General features: G+C 40.7%; 1 protein-coding gene across 1 annotated transcript in view; it reads left to right on the top strand.

The window, feature by feature from the left end:
• The window catches only part of DPY19L1 (dpy-19 like 1), a 111,057-nt gene that overhangs the window by 42,385 nt on the left and 51,336 nt on the right, over window positions 1-17,336 (top strand). Inside the window, exons 10-14 of the mRNA XM_019509036.1 lie at window positions 6,881-6,972; window positions 8,045-8,144; window positions 10,859-10,936; window positions 14,381-14,467; window positions 16,661-16,720. Of these exons, the coding sequence (XP_019364581.1) occupies window positions 6,881-6,972; window positions 8,045-8,144; window positions 10,859-10,936; window positions 14,381-14,467; window positions 16,661-16,720 (417 nt within the window). The remainder of the gene's footprint in view (window positions 1-6,880; window positions 6,973-8,044; window positions 8,145-10,858; window positions 10,937-14,380; window positions 14,468-16,660; window positions 16,721-17,336) is intronic.

The raw sequence follows: 17,336 nt of genomic DNA, 5'->3' as shown, positions 1-17,336 counted from the left end.
ATAACCTGTACCCTTTGAAGTTGGTGGCAAATTTCCAATTTCATAGAATCATAGAAAATTAGGGTTGAATGGGACCTGAGGAGGTCATTTAGTTCAACCCCCCTGCTCAAAGCAGGACCATTCCCAGCAAGATCATAGAGCCAAAGCTTTGTCTAGCCTGGACTTAAACCTTCAAGGATGCAGAGTCCACTACCTCTCTGGGTAACCTGTTCCAGTGTTTTACTACCCTCCTAGTGAGAAAATTCTTCCTAATTAATATCTAACCTAATCTTTTCTTGCTGCAACTTGAGACTTGCTAATTGTTCTGTCATCTGCCGCCACCGAGAACAGTCTAGCTCTGTCCTCTTTCAAATGCACATTCAGGTAGTTGAAGGCTGCTATTAAATCCTCTCCATCTCCTCTTCTCTAGAGTAAATAAGTCAAGTTCCCTCAGCCTTTCCTCAGAAGTCATGTGCCCCAGCCCCGTTGCCATTTTTGTTGCCCTCTGCTGGACTCTCTCCAGTTTATTCGCATATTTTCTGTAGTGGGGGGCCCAAAACTGAACGCAGTACTCCAGATGTGGCCTCACCAGTGCTGAATAGAGGGGAATAATCATTTCCCTTGACTTAATGGCAGCACAGCTACCAATGCATCCCAGTATGCCATTTCCCTTCTTGGCAACAAGGGCATGCTGCTGGTTCATCTTCAGTTTATTGTCCACTGTAACCCCCAGGTCCTTTTCTGCTGCCCAGCCAGTCAGGCCCCTGCCTGTAGTGGTGCATGGGATTGTTCTGTCCTAAGTGAAGGACTTTGCACTTGTCCTTGTTGAACCTCATGAGATTTCTTTTGGCTCAATCCTCCAATTTCTCTAGGTCACTTTGAATCCTAACCCTACCCTCCAGCGTATCTACTACTCCCCTCTCCTTTGTGTCATCTACAAACTTCCTGAGGGTGCACTTCATTGCATCTTCCAGGTTGTTGATGAAGACATTGAACAAAACCAGACCCAGCACTGACTCCTGGGGTACTCCACTTGATACCAGCTGCCAAGTAGACGTCAAGCCATTGATTACTATGCTCTGCAACTGATGCTCCAGCCAGTTTTCTATCCACCTTAGTGTCCATTCATCCAACCCATACTTCCTTAGCTTGCCTACGAGAATGTTGTGGGAAACCTGTAACAACACCTTGCTAAAATAAAGGTACACCACATCCACCAGTCTCCTGATTCTCCTCTTGCTACCGACATACTTGTAGAAATCCTTGTTGTTACCCTTCACATCCCTCACTAGCTGCAGTTCCAGTTGTGCTTTGGCCTTCCTGCTTTCATCTTTGCATGCCTGAGCACAATGCTCTTATATTCTTCCGTAGTTATTTGTCCAAATTTCCACTACTTATAAGCTTCCTTTTTGTGATTTAGTTTATTGAAGAGTTTCCTGCTAAGCCAAGCTGGTCATTTGCCATATTTGTTAGTCTTTCTGCACATCAGGATGGTTTGTTCCTGCACTCTCAGTAAGGCTTCTTTAAAGTATAACCAGCTATCCTGGACTCCTCTCCTCCTCAGACTGGCTTTCTGGGGAATCCTGCCCATGAGTTCCCCTAGTGAGTCAGTCTGCTTTTCTAAAGTCCAGGGTCCTTACTCTGCTGCTCTCCATCCTTCCTTTCATCAGGATCCTGAAATCAATCATCTTGTGGTCACTGATGCCCAAGTTGCCATCCACTACTGCATTCCCTTTTAATTCTTCCCTGTTTGTGAGCAGCAGGTCTAAAAGAGCATGGCCCCTAGTTGGCCTCTCCAGCACTTGCACCAAAAAGTTGTCCCCAACACTTTCTGAAAACTTCCTGAATTGCTTGCACACTGCTGTATTGCCCTCCCAGCAGATATCAGGGTGATTGAAGCCCCCCATGAGAACCAGGGCCTGTGATCAGGAAACTTCCGCTAAATGTTTGAAGAAAGCCTCACCTGCCACTTCCTTCTAGTCTGATCTATAGCAGACCCCCACCATGACATCAACCTGTTTGCTGTCCCTTCTAACCTTAACACAGAGACTTTCAGCAGGCCTATCTCCAGTTTCATACTTCATTGCTCAGACCTCCTATGGCTCGTTTGTATAAAGTGCAACTCCTCCTCTTCTCCCCTGCCTGCCCTTCCTGAACAGTTTGTACCCATCCATGACAGTGCTTCAATCATGTGAGCTATCCCACCATGTCTCTGTTATTCCAGTCATGTCGTGGTGCCATGACTGTTCAAGGACTTCCAATTCTTCCTGCTTGTTTCCCAGGCTCTGAGCATTTGTTTACAGGCATCTGAGGTAACTAGTTGATTATCCTGATTTTTCAGGAGGAATGAGACCGCCCCCCCCCGGTTGCCCCCTCCTGCTTGCTCTTTCTGCTGGGCTAGGGACAGAAGTTGCATATAAGCCAATTTAAGTGATCAGAAACTGGCTTAAACCTGTAACAGAACAATGCTAGCTGGCGCCTGGCAGCAGAGAGGGGCGAGCGCCCTGCAGACCCCGGCTTGGGTCCGTGTTGGTGGGACAGAGGGGATTAAGCCCCCTCCCCGGCCAGTTCAGTCCAGGCTACTGCCAGGCTGGCCATGCACCCCCTCCCCCCAACACAACTTCCCTGCAGCCGAGGGTATGCTCTAGCGTGGCTGCCCCGCCGCCCCGCCCCGCCCCCCCCCGTGCCTGGTCTAAGCAGCTGAAGGCATGTGCCTGTACTTTCTCAGTCTAGAGGGAATGTTTGTTCACTTGCAAATTGGTTCAATCTAGACAGGCTAGGCTAACCTGCAAAGATTGAATCAATTCAGGCTCCAGCTTTTTGAATGTCTGTCCCAAGCCCAGGTCTCCCGCTTCCCCACTTATCTCTTGGCTTTGGTCTCCATCCCCTGGCAAATCTAATTTAAAGCCCTCTTCATTAGGTTAGTGAGCCTGACTGCAAAGATGCTCTTCCCTCTCTTTGTCAGGTGGATCCCATCTCTTTCCAGCAGTCCTTCTTGGAAGAACATCCGAAAGCCCTGCTGGTGACATCACCTGTGCAGCCAGGTGTTGATCTGCAGGATGTACCTGCTGCTGCCTAGGCCCTTTCCCTTTACTGAAAGGATCGATGAGAACACAACCTGAGTCCCAGACCCCCTCACCCTTGCCCCCAGAGCATTTTAGTCGCTTTTGATACATTCAGGGTCTCCCCTCACAGTATCATTGGTACCTACGTGGTTGAGCAGCATGGGGTAGTAGTCAGAGGGCCAGATGATCCTCAAATCCAGGCTCTGGGCAAGCAGCAGACTTGACAACAGGTCAGGTTGGCAAATGGCTCCCTCCGTTCCAATCCCGTCGATCTTCAATCACCACCACCCGTTGCTTCTTGCTGGCCATTGTCTTGATCCTTCTACCTTGGTGTGAGGCCTGGCCTGTATTCCTCCACCAATTTGTTTCACTGGAACTAAGTTTTCAACATGTATTTGCATAGTTACTGTTGCTGCTGAAAGGAAAATTATATAAATTAATTTCATAATTGGTGTTGCTTAGAAATATATAGATGGTGGAATATTAAGTGCTTATACTGAATGTAGCATTGTTTGGTGTATTGCACATTTGATTCTGAAATCTCCACTAGGTGCCTATCTAAGGGATATCTTCAGATCCCAGGACACCGTAGAAAATATGGTTGTTGTACTCCTGCATGGATTTATTTATGAAATGCCTAGATAGGCATTCTTATATTTACAGTGCTTCTTTGTGTGTAAAACTGCAGGTTGCAATCTCTGGTGTTTTATATCCTCAAGAATACACACTGTATCAACGCAGACAATGAAAGCCCTGTCATGGCTGTTCTTCACCAGTGTTTTTCCAGGTCCTCCACTTATGTAGCCTGAGAAGAAAACATCTTGCATTGTGTTGTAAAGGGCAGCAAATGTATTGCCTTGTAATTCTGTCGACATGACTTTCTTCAAAAGTATACCAAGGGACCAGTTTTTTTTCTTTATGTTCAGTATAATTTATCTGATGGTCATGAGTTTAAGGTAATTCTCTATCGGTATAGTGACTTTTAATCTTTTAATTTACTAGAGTTGTATGACTATATCTTTTCAGGATTTGAACGCTAAACTTTTGGAAGAAAAAGCCCTATACATATTAGAAAGAGCTGGTTTAATTCAAAAGCCAATCTTTCTTTTTTTCTCTCTCTTCCTTTGTACTGTATTTTACTCGAATCTAAGACAAAGTTGTTGGTTTGTTCCATCTCCCCATGCCCCCTGTCAGCATGGGTGGGTAAAAGCCCTGGTCTTGGATTTGAGTGCCAGCCTGGGGCAGATGGCTGCTCAGCTCTGGTTTTGAACTCAGACTTGGGGCTGAAGCTGGAGCTGAGCCTGCCCTGAGCTGGAAAGGCTTGTTTGGTGGAGGAATGGCTGGCCATGCAGCTGTGGGGAAGACAAAACCCACATCCCCACTCTGCACCCTGTGCCTGCTCCCTTCCAACCCCTGTTGTACCTATTCCCTGCTCTCTTTACTGCCAACCCCCACCAGCCCAGATGTCCCCTTCCCACCTTATCTTCTGCTCCAGCTTTGGTTCCTCCAGCCCTGACCCAGCCCAACTGACAGCTGTTGCTGCTTCTCCCTGGCCAGGGCTGCACTAGGGATGGACAGGGCTGCTGCTGCTACTGAATGCCCCAATCTGGAGCAGAACAAAAGGTAAGGAGGGGGGTGGGCAGGGAGGGGAGCAGAGTGTTGTGGGGAGGCGGGGGCAGGCTACTGTTGGGTGCATGGTGTGGGAGGAGCAAGCTGCAAATGGGAGCAGGGATTGCCCTAGTCTGCTATCCTGCTCCTGCCTGCAACCTGCGCCCCCACCGTGGCAAGCCATGTGGGGGCAGCAAGGGAGTAGGGTAGAAGGCACATGGCAGGGAGACGCATAGTGGGGATGGGCAGTGGGCGGGGGGGTTGGGGGCAGATAATGGGGAATATAAGAGGCAAGGATCTGGCCCCTCACCCCCTGCCACAGCAGTGTGGAGATTAATTGAAGATGACCTTCCACTAATTAGATCTATAAGTGGAAAATAATAACAAATTTGTAGAATTTATCCCTGTGTAGAATTTTTAATTAGGGGTTGTCTTAAATTTGAAGTCAGCTTAGATTTGGGTAAATACAGTACTTTATTACTGTGCTTATATCTTGTGCTTTGGAAGAATAAATTTACTGTTTTTTGTTCAAGTTTACTTTAATCATGTTGCTTTTTGACATTGACAAAGATATGACTGACTGTTATTTGTTTAGATGGATGCTAGGGCCATATGGCTGCGATTAGAGTTGCAATTTCTGCCTTTTTCAATTCAGTAAACTGAATACGTATACATCCTTGAAGATTTGTAACTCTGTAATTGTATTCATATTTCTTTAACTTGCTGATGAGTCAGACTTGTATTTGACAGCTTTCTTCTAAACATGAAATAAAAACAGGAGGGGTGACATGGCTAATACCTTTAAATGGAATTTCAAAATATGCTCTAAATATGCTACCTAGTAGGCTTCTCTTCTCAGTTGTTATTCTTAGGTACTTTACTGCTGCATAAGCACAGCTTCCAACTACTTACTGTATTCCTACTCTAAGTACTAAGTACTAAAAATAATTATAAATCCTCCCTCTTGCATGGTGCAGTGTAGCCATTAGTAACTGAAGCACAAATTCAACAAATCATATAAATGTTATTAAGTTTTGGAAAAAATGTTAATTTTTTGCTTCAGCAGGCTGCTTGGGGGAATCATTTACTTTAAAGGGATGTTACCATATTTACTTAAATCCAAGACAAGGTTTTTTTTTTCCCTTCATTCAACATGGGGGCAGGTGGCTTCTGTGGCTCCGGCCCTTACTCATGTTCGTGGCTGAGTTGCAGCTGCTGCCTCCACCTGCCCCTGCTACCTCTGTCCCCTCTACTACCTACCCCCTCACCTCTGCCCTGTGTCAAACCGGCTCTTTCCTCCTCCCTCTCCCCACCTGATCCACAATACTTTTGCTCTTCTCCACTTCCTTGCCCCTTCTTCTCCCTTCCCCCTGCCGCCACTTACCGTCAGTTGAGGCTCTGGCCCAGCTCCAACCCAGTCTTGGCCAGAGCTGTTGCTGTGATAGTGGCTGTTATTGAAGTGAGCAGGAGCCAGAATAACCATGTGAAATTAGAACTCGAGTTAGTGGTTTGGTTGGGGCTGAAAATGGTATACAGTAATTACTTTCACTGGTTCATTTTTACTTGCATAGACGTTGGGGGACAGATGCAAGAGCCACGCACTCCTCACTTTTTAGGGATGCATGGCTATAATGTCTGCATTGAACAACAGTGTGTGGACCTTTAAATGGGAAGGTAATGTGTCCCTATCCCTCCTCCCTCCACACATTTCTCTTGTGTAATTACATTTATGAGTCAGTCTGTTTTTGTGAATGGTCCTTTATTACATGAGTAATTGATTTCAGGAAGGCTGCTTTTATAAATAAGGAGCTTGAAGATGTGTCCATAATGGGGAGAAAGTAAAAGAACATGTGTAAAAGGCATCTTTGAGGCTTATTAGAAAGATCTGCTCCCAAGCTGTTGTGTTTATTTTGTGAGAGAGAGAGTGCTTTTTCACAGTAGTTTTCTCATTTTAGAATTGGGTAATACTAGTGGTTTAAAAAAGCCTCATATCTTAGAGATCGCAGCACCAAAACTGAATCATCAGTCTTCATGATACATGCTTCTTCCTTCCTTTTATTCTTGGATGAAGAATTTTGTTGACTTATTGAATGATTCTTCAAGCAATTTTTTTGTAGTTCTGCCATATCTACAGTTGATCATGTTACTTGTAAATGCATTATTTTTTATGGAAACACCTATAAAAGAAACCAGTGAACACTATGAACTAACCTTTTAAATTCTTTCAGTGCACAAGAGTGATGTGGACACCACCTCTGCGTGAAAGTTTTTCATACCCATTCCATGTGCTCCAGATGTTGGTTTTGACCTACATTCTCAGGTAACTTCTAACTTGCACTTGGTTACAGTGAATTCATCGTATACACTAGGGCTTTTTTCAAACATTATCCACTCTTGCCAATACCAATGCAACTCCATAACTGGGAGCAAAAGTGATACTACTTAACATAGGGAATTTATCTCAATTTTTTTCCCCTGCAAAGTGAAAAGGCTTCCACCATAGGGGTTGAGTGTGCAGAACCCAAGAATCACGTATAGTCTGATGGCGAAGTCACTTCTGGGGGATAGGCATTAACTTCTTCAGGATGAGACAGAAATTGAACCAGGGTCTTCTACTTTTGAGTGCAGTAATTACTAGGCTAGCGTACAATAGAGGGACTCTTCCAGCTGTGTTTTTGAACAAAAGTGACAGCCCTTACTGTGTTTTGGTGTGGACTTACCATGTGTTAAGCCTGTTGTGAGCATGCTGTGAGCACTTATAGGCTATGAGTGTGCCTACTATATCTGATCTCTTGGGAGGCAGGTAGAAAAACAAGTTTGTAGATCTTTGCAGGGGTTTAGGCATGAATCAGATTATACCGTTACATGGGACTGACAAGAATGCACAGGAGTGGAACTTTGGGTTCCTTTGGGATTTTACTGGTTAAAAAAAAAAAAATTAAGCCAAGGCTTTAAGGATAGTGCTTTTGACCTTAAGTGCCTAAATTCTACCTAAATCTCATATTGGGTACTTAAGTCATTTTATGGATCATAATACCATTTGTTTGAACACCTGATATGTGGGTCTTTGCAGCTTTTAATTGGTACCCCCATTGTCAGGATTAAAAACTTTGGAAGTTTCATGTATATATAAGCTCGGTTGCAAGTTGCTGCCATTTTGAATTACAAAAATCAGCAGTGCTGAAATTTATTTTATATGTTCTTACAGAAATGAACACAAGAGTTACCTTTAAACCACACTCTTCATAAGTGTTACTTATTTTATATTGCAAGTCAAGTTGCAGGGCAGTCTTTCATTTTTTTGCTTCCATTCTTTGCTGCTCTTTTGAATGAAGTACAAAGAGCTATTATAGTGTAACTTACTGGTATCTATTCTATTTCTTTTTCCCAAGGATTCCGAATGTTAATAGAGGAAGCTTGATTGCACTGTGTGTTTCTAATATCTTTTTCATGCTTCCCTGGCAGTTTGCTCAGTTTGTTCTTCTGACACAAGTAAGATAATTTTTAAGAATGACATATGATTTTATGGTAGTATTTTGTAGGCAAAATGTTAAGCCAAATGTGTAATTCAGATTCAATTAAAATCTTTTCTTTCTTAAGAAAATAGATTTATATATAGACTAAACAGGTGAATTAATGATGTGGCTAAAAAGGCCTCACTAATTTTTGTCATTCGGTACGTCAGCAATACAGAATCTGTTAGATTCAGAATTGTTTTAATGACTCTTCTTTAGCCATCAGTTTATAGCACTCAAATTTCACTCTTGTTCCCAGGAAAGTGTTTCATGTCATACCATCCCATTTACTGGATTTCTAACCAATTTCAAAACTATTTAAAAATGCTCTTTTTTGGTTCTCAGTTCTACGTGCAGATTTACCCTTCTTGAGCCTTTCCTAGATTTCTCTGCCCTGGAGAGAGGGAAGGTGGTTCAAACTCTGCAGGTGGTTTTGAAAAATTACATATGAAAACAAATATTTCTTTTTGTGGTATAAAATAAAATATTTCAATGAAAATATCTTGTGGAGGCTTAGAAACTTAACTTGTGCAAACTGACGTGTAAAAAAAGTGAAAATATTAACAGTAATAGATTTAACACTTAATTTGAAAGTGATATGCTAAAAAATTCTTTTAATTAGATATTTTTCACTTGTCATCCTTGTTTTGCATGACACTCACAGGATTTTGAATTGTTCAATTTGAAATTAATGATAAAGGCACGGAATTGCTGTTAGAGAACACCTAACATTTCATATAACAGACTGCTAAAAGAGATTTAGAACACTAATTCTATGTTTAGCATGTACCCATCTTTATGCATTTAATTTAGAGAAAAATGTAGATCACAAGTTCAAATTAGCACAAAAAAGTTCTGTAATCCTAGTTTATATGAAACTTTCAGTCAAACAGATGTAGATGAACATTTGGCTTTATAAAGGAAAAGTAATTGCTTGCTTTTCCCAAATGGAAAGCTGCCCAATGCTTTATTACACAAATTTAACTTTTACTTTGGAAAAGTTATTCTTTGTGCATCTGGTTCTGTCTGATAAGCTAATTTAAAGGGCTGCTGCAATCATGTGACTCTTCAAAAAAGGGAAGGGGCGTAATATAGCAAATTAATGACTAATGTTAGGTAATTTGCTGTGATTTAATTAGTTGAGTCCACATTCTCTGTTGGCAGTAGAATTCTGTTTTCTCTTCAGACCTTTACATAACTTAAGTGGAGCCAGCAGTAATCGCCCTTGGGCATTGGTATCTGCCTGTAACAGGCAAACCACTACTTCAGTGCAAGCTTTAAAAAGCTAGATTGCAGGTTAGATATGGTAGGATGGGTACTTGTCTAAGTGTATGATTTGTGGGACTCATCTTTTTTTACTTGGTCCATAAGCTGGGATATGAAGGAGTACTTCGATGAGGGGTGTGTGCAGAAGTAATTAAAAGAGCATTTCCTAAAGTACTTCTCTGCCATTAATTCTTTGTCCTTATCTCTGTTTATCTTTAAAAAACAAGGATGCTCCTCTACTTGCCCACCTGGGCTTCCAGATGACTTGGGATGCTGCTGCTTAGCATTTATTCTGGGGCTGTTGCATTTTTAAATGACCTCTTCCACAAATTTGTTGTAGCAATCCCATTGGCTGAGAGGAGCATTGGCACATCAATTTGCATAAGACAGCATGCATAATAGGACAAGGGTTGTGACTGGCCCCCCTTTCACTGACCTTCTGCCTTGCTGTTGACAAGAGTAGGAAGCTAATTAATATTGATGTTGGCATGCTTTCTAATTTTGTTGAAGACTTTTTAAAGCTTTTTGTTCCTCTCTCCCATTGTTCCTCTCAGTAATTGTAGTAAGTTGTCTCTTAAAAGTTATTGCTGATCTGACTGATTTGCCTATTTGGATTTGAGAAGGAATTTTCCCCTAGGGCCAATTGGCAAGAAGTCCAAGTGGTACTTTTTGCCTGCCTTACAGTTTCAGAAAAGCCATATTGCCATCAACTGAAATATGCCTCAAAGAAAAGTAAAATGTTAGATTGTCACAAATTGTGGCTATTGTCCAGTGCAGCTAAAAAAGACTGATAAGCTCAGGACAGAGGTAAGCAAGACCTGGTACTTTGTTCTTGGACCTTCATGCTATAGGAAAGAAGAACAGAAGTATTTGCAGACTCAGGTTTCCCACCCATGCAAAAAGAGTACAGGTTAAAAGTAGGCAGAGGAAGGTTTGCATCAAATGGTTTGATGCAAGTGCCTTTAGGAATCAATTAAACACCTAGTCTAAGATAGGGAGCAAGGAAATATTCCTCATCAGTGTTTAAATTGGTAATATTGCTGCCTGGATCATTTAAGCCATCCCACATGTCTGTTTACCTTCCCTCCTGTCTTACTTAAATCAGATGCTCTTGAACAAACATTTTGAGCAGAGGTGGGCAGATTTTGTTGCTACAAAAGCTAAGAGTATTTGCAGGTGGCCACTAAATCTAAAACTTGTAAATTTACTTGAGAAAAATAGTCGTTTTTCCACAGCCCTAGTGTGAAGCATACCTCTTACCAGCTAAGAGTTTGTAAAGTGCATGAAAATTTCCCTATTATGAAAGAATCAGAATTTTGGGATTTATTAGTTGCATAATGTACTTTGACTGCATAAGTATAGTCTCTCTGGAAAGATATGCACCTTTTGCAACTGGTTTAACTAATCTTCTATCTCTGATTCCAGATAGCCTCGTTATTCGCCATATATGTTGTGGGTTATATTGACTCGGATAAATTACAGAAGATACTGTGTGCACATATGGTAATTGATTTCTCTGTCTCTTTTTAATCATTCTTAAAATAATTAATTCAGTTGAACCAATTTGAGTGTCGTGAGAACCAGTGAACTAATCCAAAAATGCAAGATATGTAGTGGATGCTGAGTTGATTCTAAAAATGCAAGTAAGGTGTAGAAGAATAGGAGATACAATGCCTATAAATAATATTGAACTGCAAAATAAGTGTGTTTAGAAATAGGATGTTGATGAGTATTATATTAATATTTGTCCTTGACAGTTACTTATGAAGTACCGTAGTATTTTTTTTTAAACCATTAGATTTGGTAAACCAGCATTTTCAAATGCATTTTTTTCCCACTGTGTTGCTAGCAGGTTTTTTTGTGATGAATAACTGCTTGTAGACATGCCTAAATAGTTTTTTAAGATTCTAAATTCTTAGGTCCACTGATTTCTCCCCCCACCCCCAACTTATTGTGGACTCTGGGTATTTCATTCTAATATATTTGTCATTATAGAGGCATTATCAAATAAATGTTTGTCTGTCTTTCCTGTCTGCACCTGTTGATTTCTTCCTGTTCATTCCACTCCTGCAGCTCAGGGGGAAGTCTTAAATTCTGAAGACGAGAAAATGTATTAAATAATAAGCTAGTTTAAATGGTATATATCTTGAAAAATCATCAGTCATGTTATGATTTCAGCTAAAACAAATGAAATACTAACAAATCAAAACTTCATCTTCTCAAAGCGTCTGTGTCATTGAAGGTGATGAGTTCTGATTGTCCTTCAAGAGAGAAGCTCAATTTTATAAAAGTATTGTGGTTTGAATGATTTTTTAAATGTTGGTGGAGCAAAAAATCACAAATAAGCATGCATTTTTCTGCACAATAATGTTTTGATTTCTGCCAAAAAAAAGCTAAAAGGGCAAGAAAACATCAAAATAAAGTAATAAACATGACAGTTTTATTAAGGTTCAGAATAATCAAAGTTAAATTATGAGGAACCACTGCAGAATATAATTAGTCTGCTTGCAGACGTGGAACCCCCCTTCCCCCCCAGAATAGTGCTTTACTTTTAAAATCAGCACACTGCCATGCCAAGCCCAGCACATGCCCAGAAGAGGCAGTGCATTAGTTGTACCTGGCTTTCCCTGTGTCTGCTGAGATTGGGTACCTTAGTGGGTTTTTTTGGTGCTTCAATAGCTGATTGAATCAACTTCAGCTAAAAGGACCAAAAAGCCCCACTGAACTGCCTGATCTATACAGATGCTGTGGACCTAGGTCGAAGTAATGTGCTGCTGCTTCTGATAGAGCTTGTTGTTTAGTTTAGTTTTGTTGTTGTTGTTTTTTCTCGCCCTCTCCCCCCAGATCTGTCAGTGCTCATAATGTCAAAAGCTTGGTGCCTGGTGTTGTGAAAGGTTACTTAAATATCACAGAGGAAGCTGGAAATTAAATCTTTGAAGAATTGTAACCATTACATTTTTTTCCCCAGAGCTGTGTTGTTAGAGTTTGTAGGCTTATGCTTTTTAGACTACCAACAAGCAATGAGTTTGGAACTAAGTTGCTTGAAATGATACAAAATATATATTCTTAATTATAACTGAGGAGGCATAATAGGGACTCTTCGTCTATAGATCATCACCCAGGAAGAGTAAATGATTTTCCACTGAACTGCACTGAAAAAAATATCTGACTTTGATCTCTTTATTGCACACACAAAGACTGCAAATACACAAATCAGCACCTCAAGGGACTTAATCATAGGTTAACCTGATTTTTATTGTGACTTTTTATCATCCTTCTGGAAGGTAAGAAGGTAGACTTAGAACAATACAATAACTGCAAAATCTTTCTGGTATTATTCATTATATCAAAATCATTCCAATATATAAGAGAAGTAATGGGATGAATTTGCTCACCTGATGGGCAGATATATTTTAAAAATAGAAATAAGCGTATCAAAAATCAAGATACCAGGTGAAATTCATGCTTGTGACCTTGATTTCCCCCCCCCCCCGTGATTTTTCTTTTTTTGCAGTTGTTTTAGTAGATGGGTTCCTATGTTGTTAGAGACTGGCTATGTATTTATGGGATACTGTATTTATTTTGAGAAACATCTGACTCTAATACTTTATGGAATTTGCAGGTTATGGTCTTCTAGTTACAATAAATATCCTTACACTGTAAGAAATGCAGTCTCTAAAAAATATTCTGGTTTAGGGGAAATTACCTAGAATCCGAAGTTCTATAACCTTTCCACTTGAATGAATAACTTACTATATAGGTTTATGATGAAAAAAATAGTCTCAATTGATTCTCCTTCTCTTGCACGGTACTGTCATTTTTACTATTTCCTCCCCACAATTGATTGTCTTTGGGCATGGGCATAGGTATAATTATATCATTTGAAGGTGGGGAGAGACTTACCACTTGTGACTGTATGTTACTCAGTATGGTGTAACTGCATAGTTTATCAGTTGCTGTCCCACAGTAAGTGAAGCAAAATCTCAGTAATTTAGCTCTGAATGAATTGGGGTAAGTTATTGCAGTTCAGCTTCCCCTATCGTGGGATAGTAATGGAAATACAACAGTTGCATTTAGATGTAGCTGTGTTGTGTTAAGTTCTCCCCAGCTTTTTAAGTGGAATAACTGTTTATTTGTGCCCATGCTTCCTTATTCCAGTATTGTCAGATGTCTCCTAATCATTCTCTGAATTTAACTTTGTCCTCTTGTTCAATCCAATGAATTTTAATAGATTCTTACAGATTTATCCCTTAGGATGGGAATAGATATCATATGATTTCTCATTTGTGCTGCCTTACAAAATTAGGAGGGGGAATCCCTGGACATGCAGGGGAAGGAGGGAGTGTAGCTGGGCCCTAACCTGGCCCTGCAGAGAGAGAAAGAGGTGTGGCCTGGCCTTGGGCACTGTGGCCAGGTGCCAACCAACGCCACAGGAGGAAGGCGCGTGGCCCAGCCTTGTCGGGGAAGGGAGTGTGGCCAGGCCCCAACCTAACCCCAATCCAGAAGCTGTGGGGTGTGGCCTGGCCTTTGGGGGGAGGTGGCTGGGTTTCCTCTGACTGACTGCACAGGGAATTGGGTTTGGGGATTTGGCTGGGGGAGGGTGGCCATATTGATAGCCACTGCTCCCCTGCTGCCAAATTTCTGGATCCAAGGGGAGTCCTGTGAGCCAGATACAATGGCTCTGTGGGCTGCATTTGTCCCATGGGCCAGAGGTTCATCACCTCTACACTAGTACGTGCTCACTATGCTGGCACCATTTTGGACCTTTATAAGTAACCTTTCATACCACAGTCTTGTAAATTAGGAATCTAGTTTGAGCTCCTGTGTAGTAGGTAGAAACTGATGCAGAATTTAAAACCATAACATAAGTATTGCTATCAAGTTTTATGCTGCAAAATTTTAAGAATTATTTGGAAGCTTAATGATTGTTTGTATTTCTTGTTTCAGGTATCACTTTTACTCTGTTTCATTTTTATGTTTGGGAATTCCATGTTGTTGACATCATATTATGCTGCTTCTTTAGTAGTTATCTGGGTAAGTTATTTCAGAAGAGAATTCATCTGAGATACTCTAGGACAGTGGTTCCCAACCCATCCAGGCTTTGGGGCTCCCTAGAGGCCTGGAAATTTGGTGGTTGATAAGCAGTGGCAGCATTAATTGGTGTGTGGGCTGTGGGTTGAGCACTGCTGCTCTTGGACCATGGTTCTCAACCTCATTAGACTTGAGGCGCCCCAGGAAAAATGCTGACTTTTAGCTGTCCCTTGCTTTTTTTTTTTTTTTTTTACTACAAAAAACAATAGAGCAGTTCTTCTATTTCAGAGAACTCCGACTAACCAGTCAGAATGCTTTTGAGACTCTGGATTCCTATTGAAAATCTCTGGGTTTATTTAATGACTTGTGTGTCGGTGCCTGCGTACCTAATGTTTTGCAGTACCTGCTGTGGTGCCCTGGTTGAGAGTTGCTGCAGTAGGAGCACGTAGCTGCACAAGTTTATGGATTGACACACAAAATGGAAAATTTAGATTAACTAGAAGGAAAGATTGTTTTCATGTAACTGACAAAGAATTTTTAAGATTTTGGGGAATAGGGGAAGAAAGTTTGCCTAGTTTCATTGAGGCTTTTCCACACAAAAAATAGAAACTTGTATGAGGCTATACAGAATAATCATGTTTTGAAGTGTATTTGGTTATTTAGGTGCTGGAAAATAACTATCAAATGTTAAGAAAATCACATGATTAACTTTCATGACATGAGTAAGCTACAGAATCCCTTTTAAAGTAATTTTTTGGTTGAAGATCAAGTAGTATAAAATTTAACAAAAAAACCCCTTGATCTTAATTCTATTTAAGATTTTTTAGGCAAAAGTCACAGATACAGAACAGAATGAATGTAAGGCCCCAGGCAGACATTATACTTAAGATGACATTAACCAGTTAGGTTAGGGACAGACATTCAAAAAGCCTAAGCCTGAATTGATTCAATCTTTTGTAGATTAGTCTAACATGGCTAGGCTAAACTGGTTTGTAACTCTACAGACATCCCCTCTGGACTGAAAAAATTCAGTCACATGCCTGCAGTTGCTCAGGCTAGAAGCTGGGAGGTGCTAGAGCAGCCCTCCCTTCTCTTCCACAGTACTGAGCTGAAGTGGGTATGGCCAAGCCCTGGTAGGACGCTCTGATGTGCTGCCCACCTCCTCCCCTTTCCTGAGAAGCCCAGCAGGGAATGTTCATCACCTCCTAACTCAGTGCTTATCAACCCATTAAGAAAACAAAGCCTCTTTCTGTTAGTTCAAGCTCTTCTTAAACAGCTTTTCCAAGAAAGAACATTATCAGCTACCTGTTGATTAGCCTCAAAAAGCCCGTCTGCCTTTGTTGTCTCCCACAGCATAAACTGTAGCCAGCATGTGGTCTGCTAGCTAATGCTGAGACGTCTGTATGTAAAGCAGAGGGGCGGGGCCAGGAATAATCCCTGTTTAGCAGAAAGAAGCCAGGCAGATAACTGGACATTGCATAAACCAGTTTGACCCAAATCAGTTAAGTCTGATACTACATTCAGCTAGGTTTATATCAAACTGGTTTGATCCATTTTCAAACTGGTTTATGTGCACTGAACATCTGTTCTGTTACAGGTTTAAACCAGTTTCTGATCACTTAAACCAGTTTATGTGTAATGTCTGCCCCTAGCCTTAATCACATTTTAAAAAGTAACCTGGCCACACATTTGGGCAATTAATGGTTCAGTAAAACAGGAAATAAGTGACAAAATTATTCCACAAACTACGCATAATAATTTTGTGGCTGACTTCCATTGCTCCTTAAATTGAATCCATAGCAAGGTGGACTGCTCTGGGGTCTCCATCTGGCCCTGGTGCAGTCCTCGCTTGCTGAAAGTCAGCATCTTGAAGTGGAGCAGATCTCAGTCAGCTTGTTTTGCTGATCCCAAAATTGTGATTTTTGGGATTAGGGAATTTCATCTAACAAAAAGGAGTGGCCACAATATACTATGAAAACAGTTATTGTAGATTCTATACCTTTGGGTCTGAGTATCAGTGAAACTGTATCATTGTATTTTATGATTTTCAAATTATTATAGTGGTTTGAAACTTAATTTTTACAGACATTTATATGGTGTCATAAAAAACAAAAAAAAATTTAATGCATGCTACCATGTATAGTGTATGGATATATTCTATAAAATATACGCATTCACTTCTAATTGTTATTTTAGGGTATTCTTAAAGTGAGGCCCAAATTTCTGAAAATGAGTGGAAGCAGAATTATTTTATGGGTAAGTGTTGTTTTGGGTTTCCCCCTCCCCGCAATATATATAAAAGGGCTGCTAGTTACTTTTCTGCCACATAATCTGAAGGTTTTTTCAACATACTTAAAATACTGAGTTTTATAAGAACTAAATTTTTTCAAGTAAAATAGCCCAACATCTGGGAAATTATGCCAGATTTGGTGAGAGAGAAAAATATGTACAGCAAGGAAAACATGCAGTAAATATACAATACAGGTGATCCAGTATCTGAAATAAGCATAAATTGTACATACTTTTACTACTGAAACATTTTGACAATGTGAGTTCAGCTTGAGAACAGGATGTGAAATCGATAAATATCTTCAAAGAATTGAGTAACTATAATAGTACAACCTCACCATCATGGAGGTGCAATGCTTTTTACCATACTAATGAAAAGCAATGCTTTTTACCATACTAATATTGCAAAAGAAAGTAAAGAAAATTCATCATAATTTGGGTGGGGGGTGTTGTAGCATAAAAAAAAAATATTTTTACCTTGCATTCCTAAAAGCCTGGTCTGCTTAAAAAATAATAGCAATTTCCTGCTACTTTGAGGTTGAGAAAATGTCTTGATTTTGTTGAATATAGCCAGTCTGTTTAG

This window comes from Gavialis gangeticus, unplaced genomic scaffold (genome assembly GCF_001723915.1).
Source record: "Gavialis gangeticus isolate Ggan-Ray unplaced genomic scaffold, GavGan_comp1, whole genome shotgun sequence".
Classification (NCBI taxonomy): domain Eukaryota; kingdom Metazoa; phylum Chordata; order Crocodylia; family Gavialidae; genus Gavialis; species Gavialis gangeticus.
The sequence above is the reverse complement of the archived record's forward strand: the minus strand, read 5'-3'. Positions and strand labels throughout refer to the sequence as shown.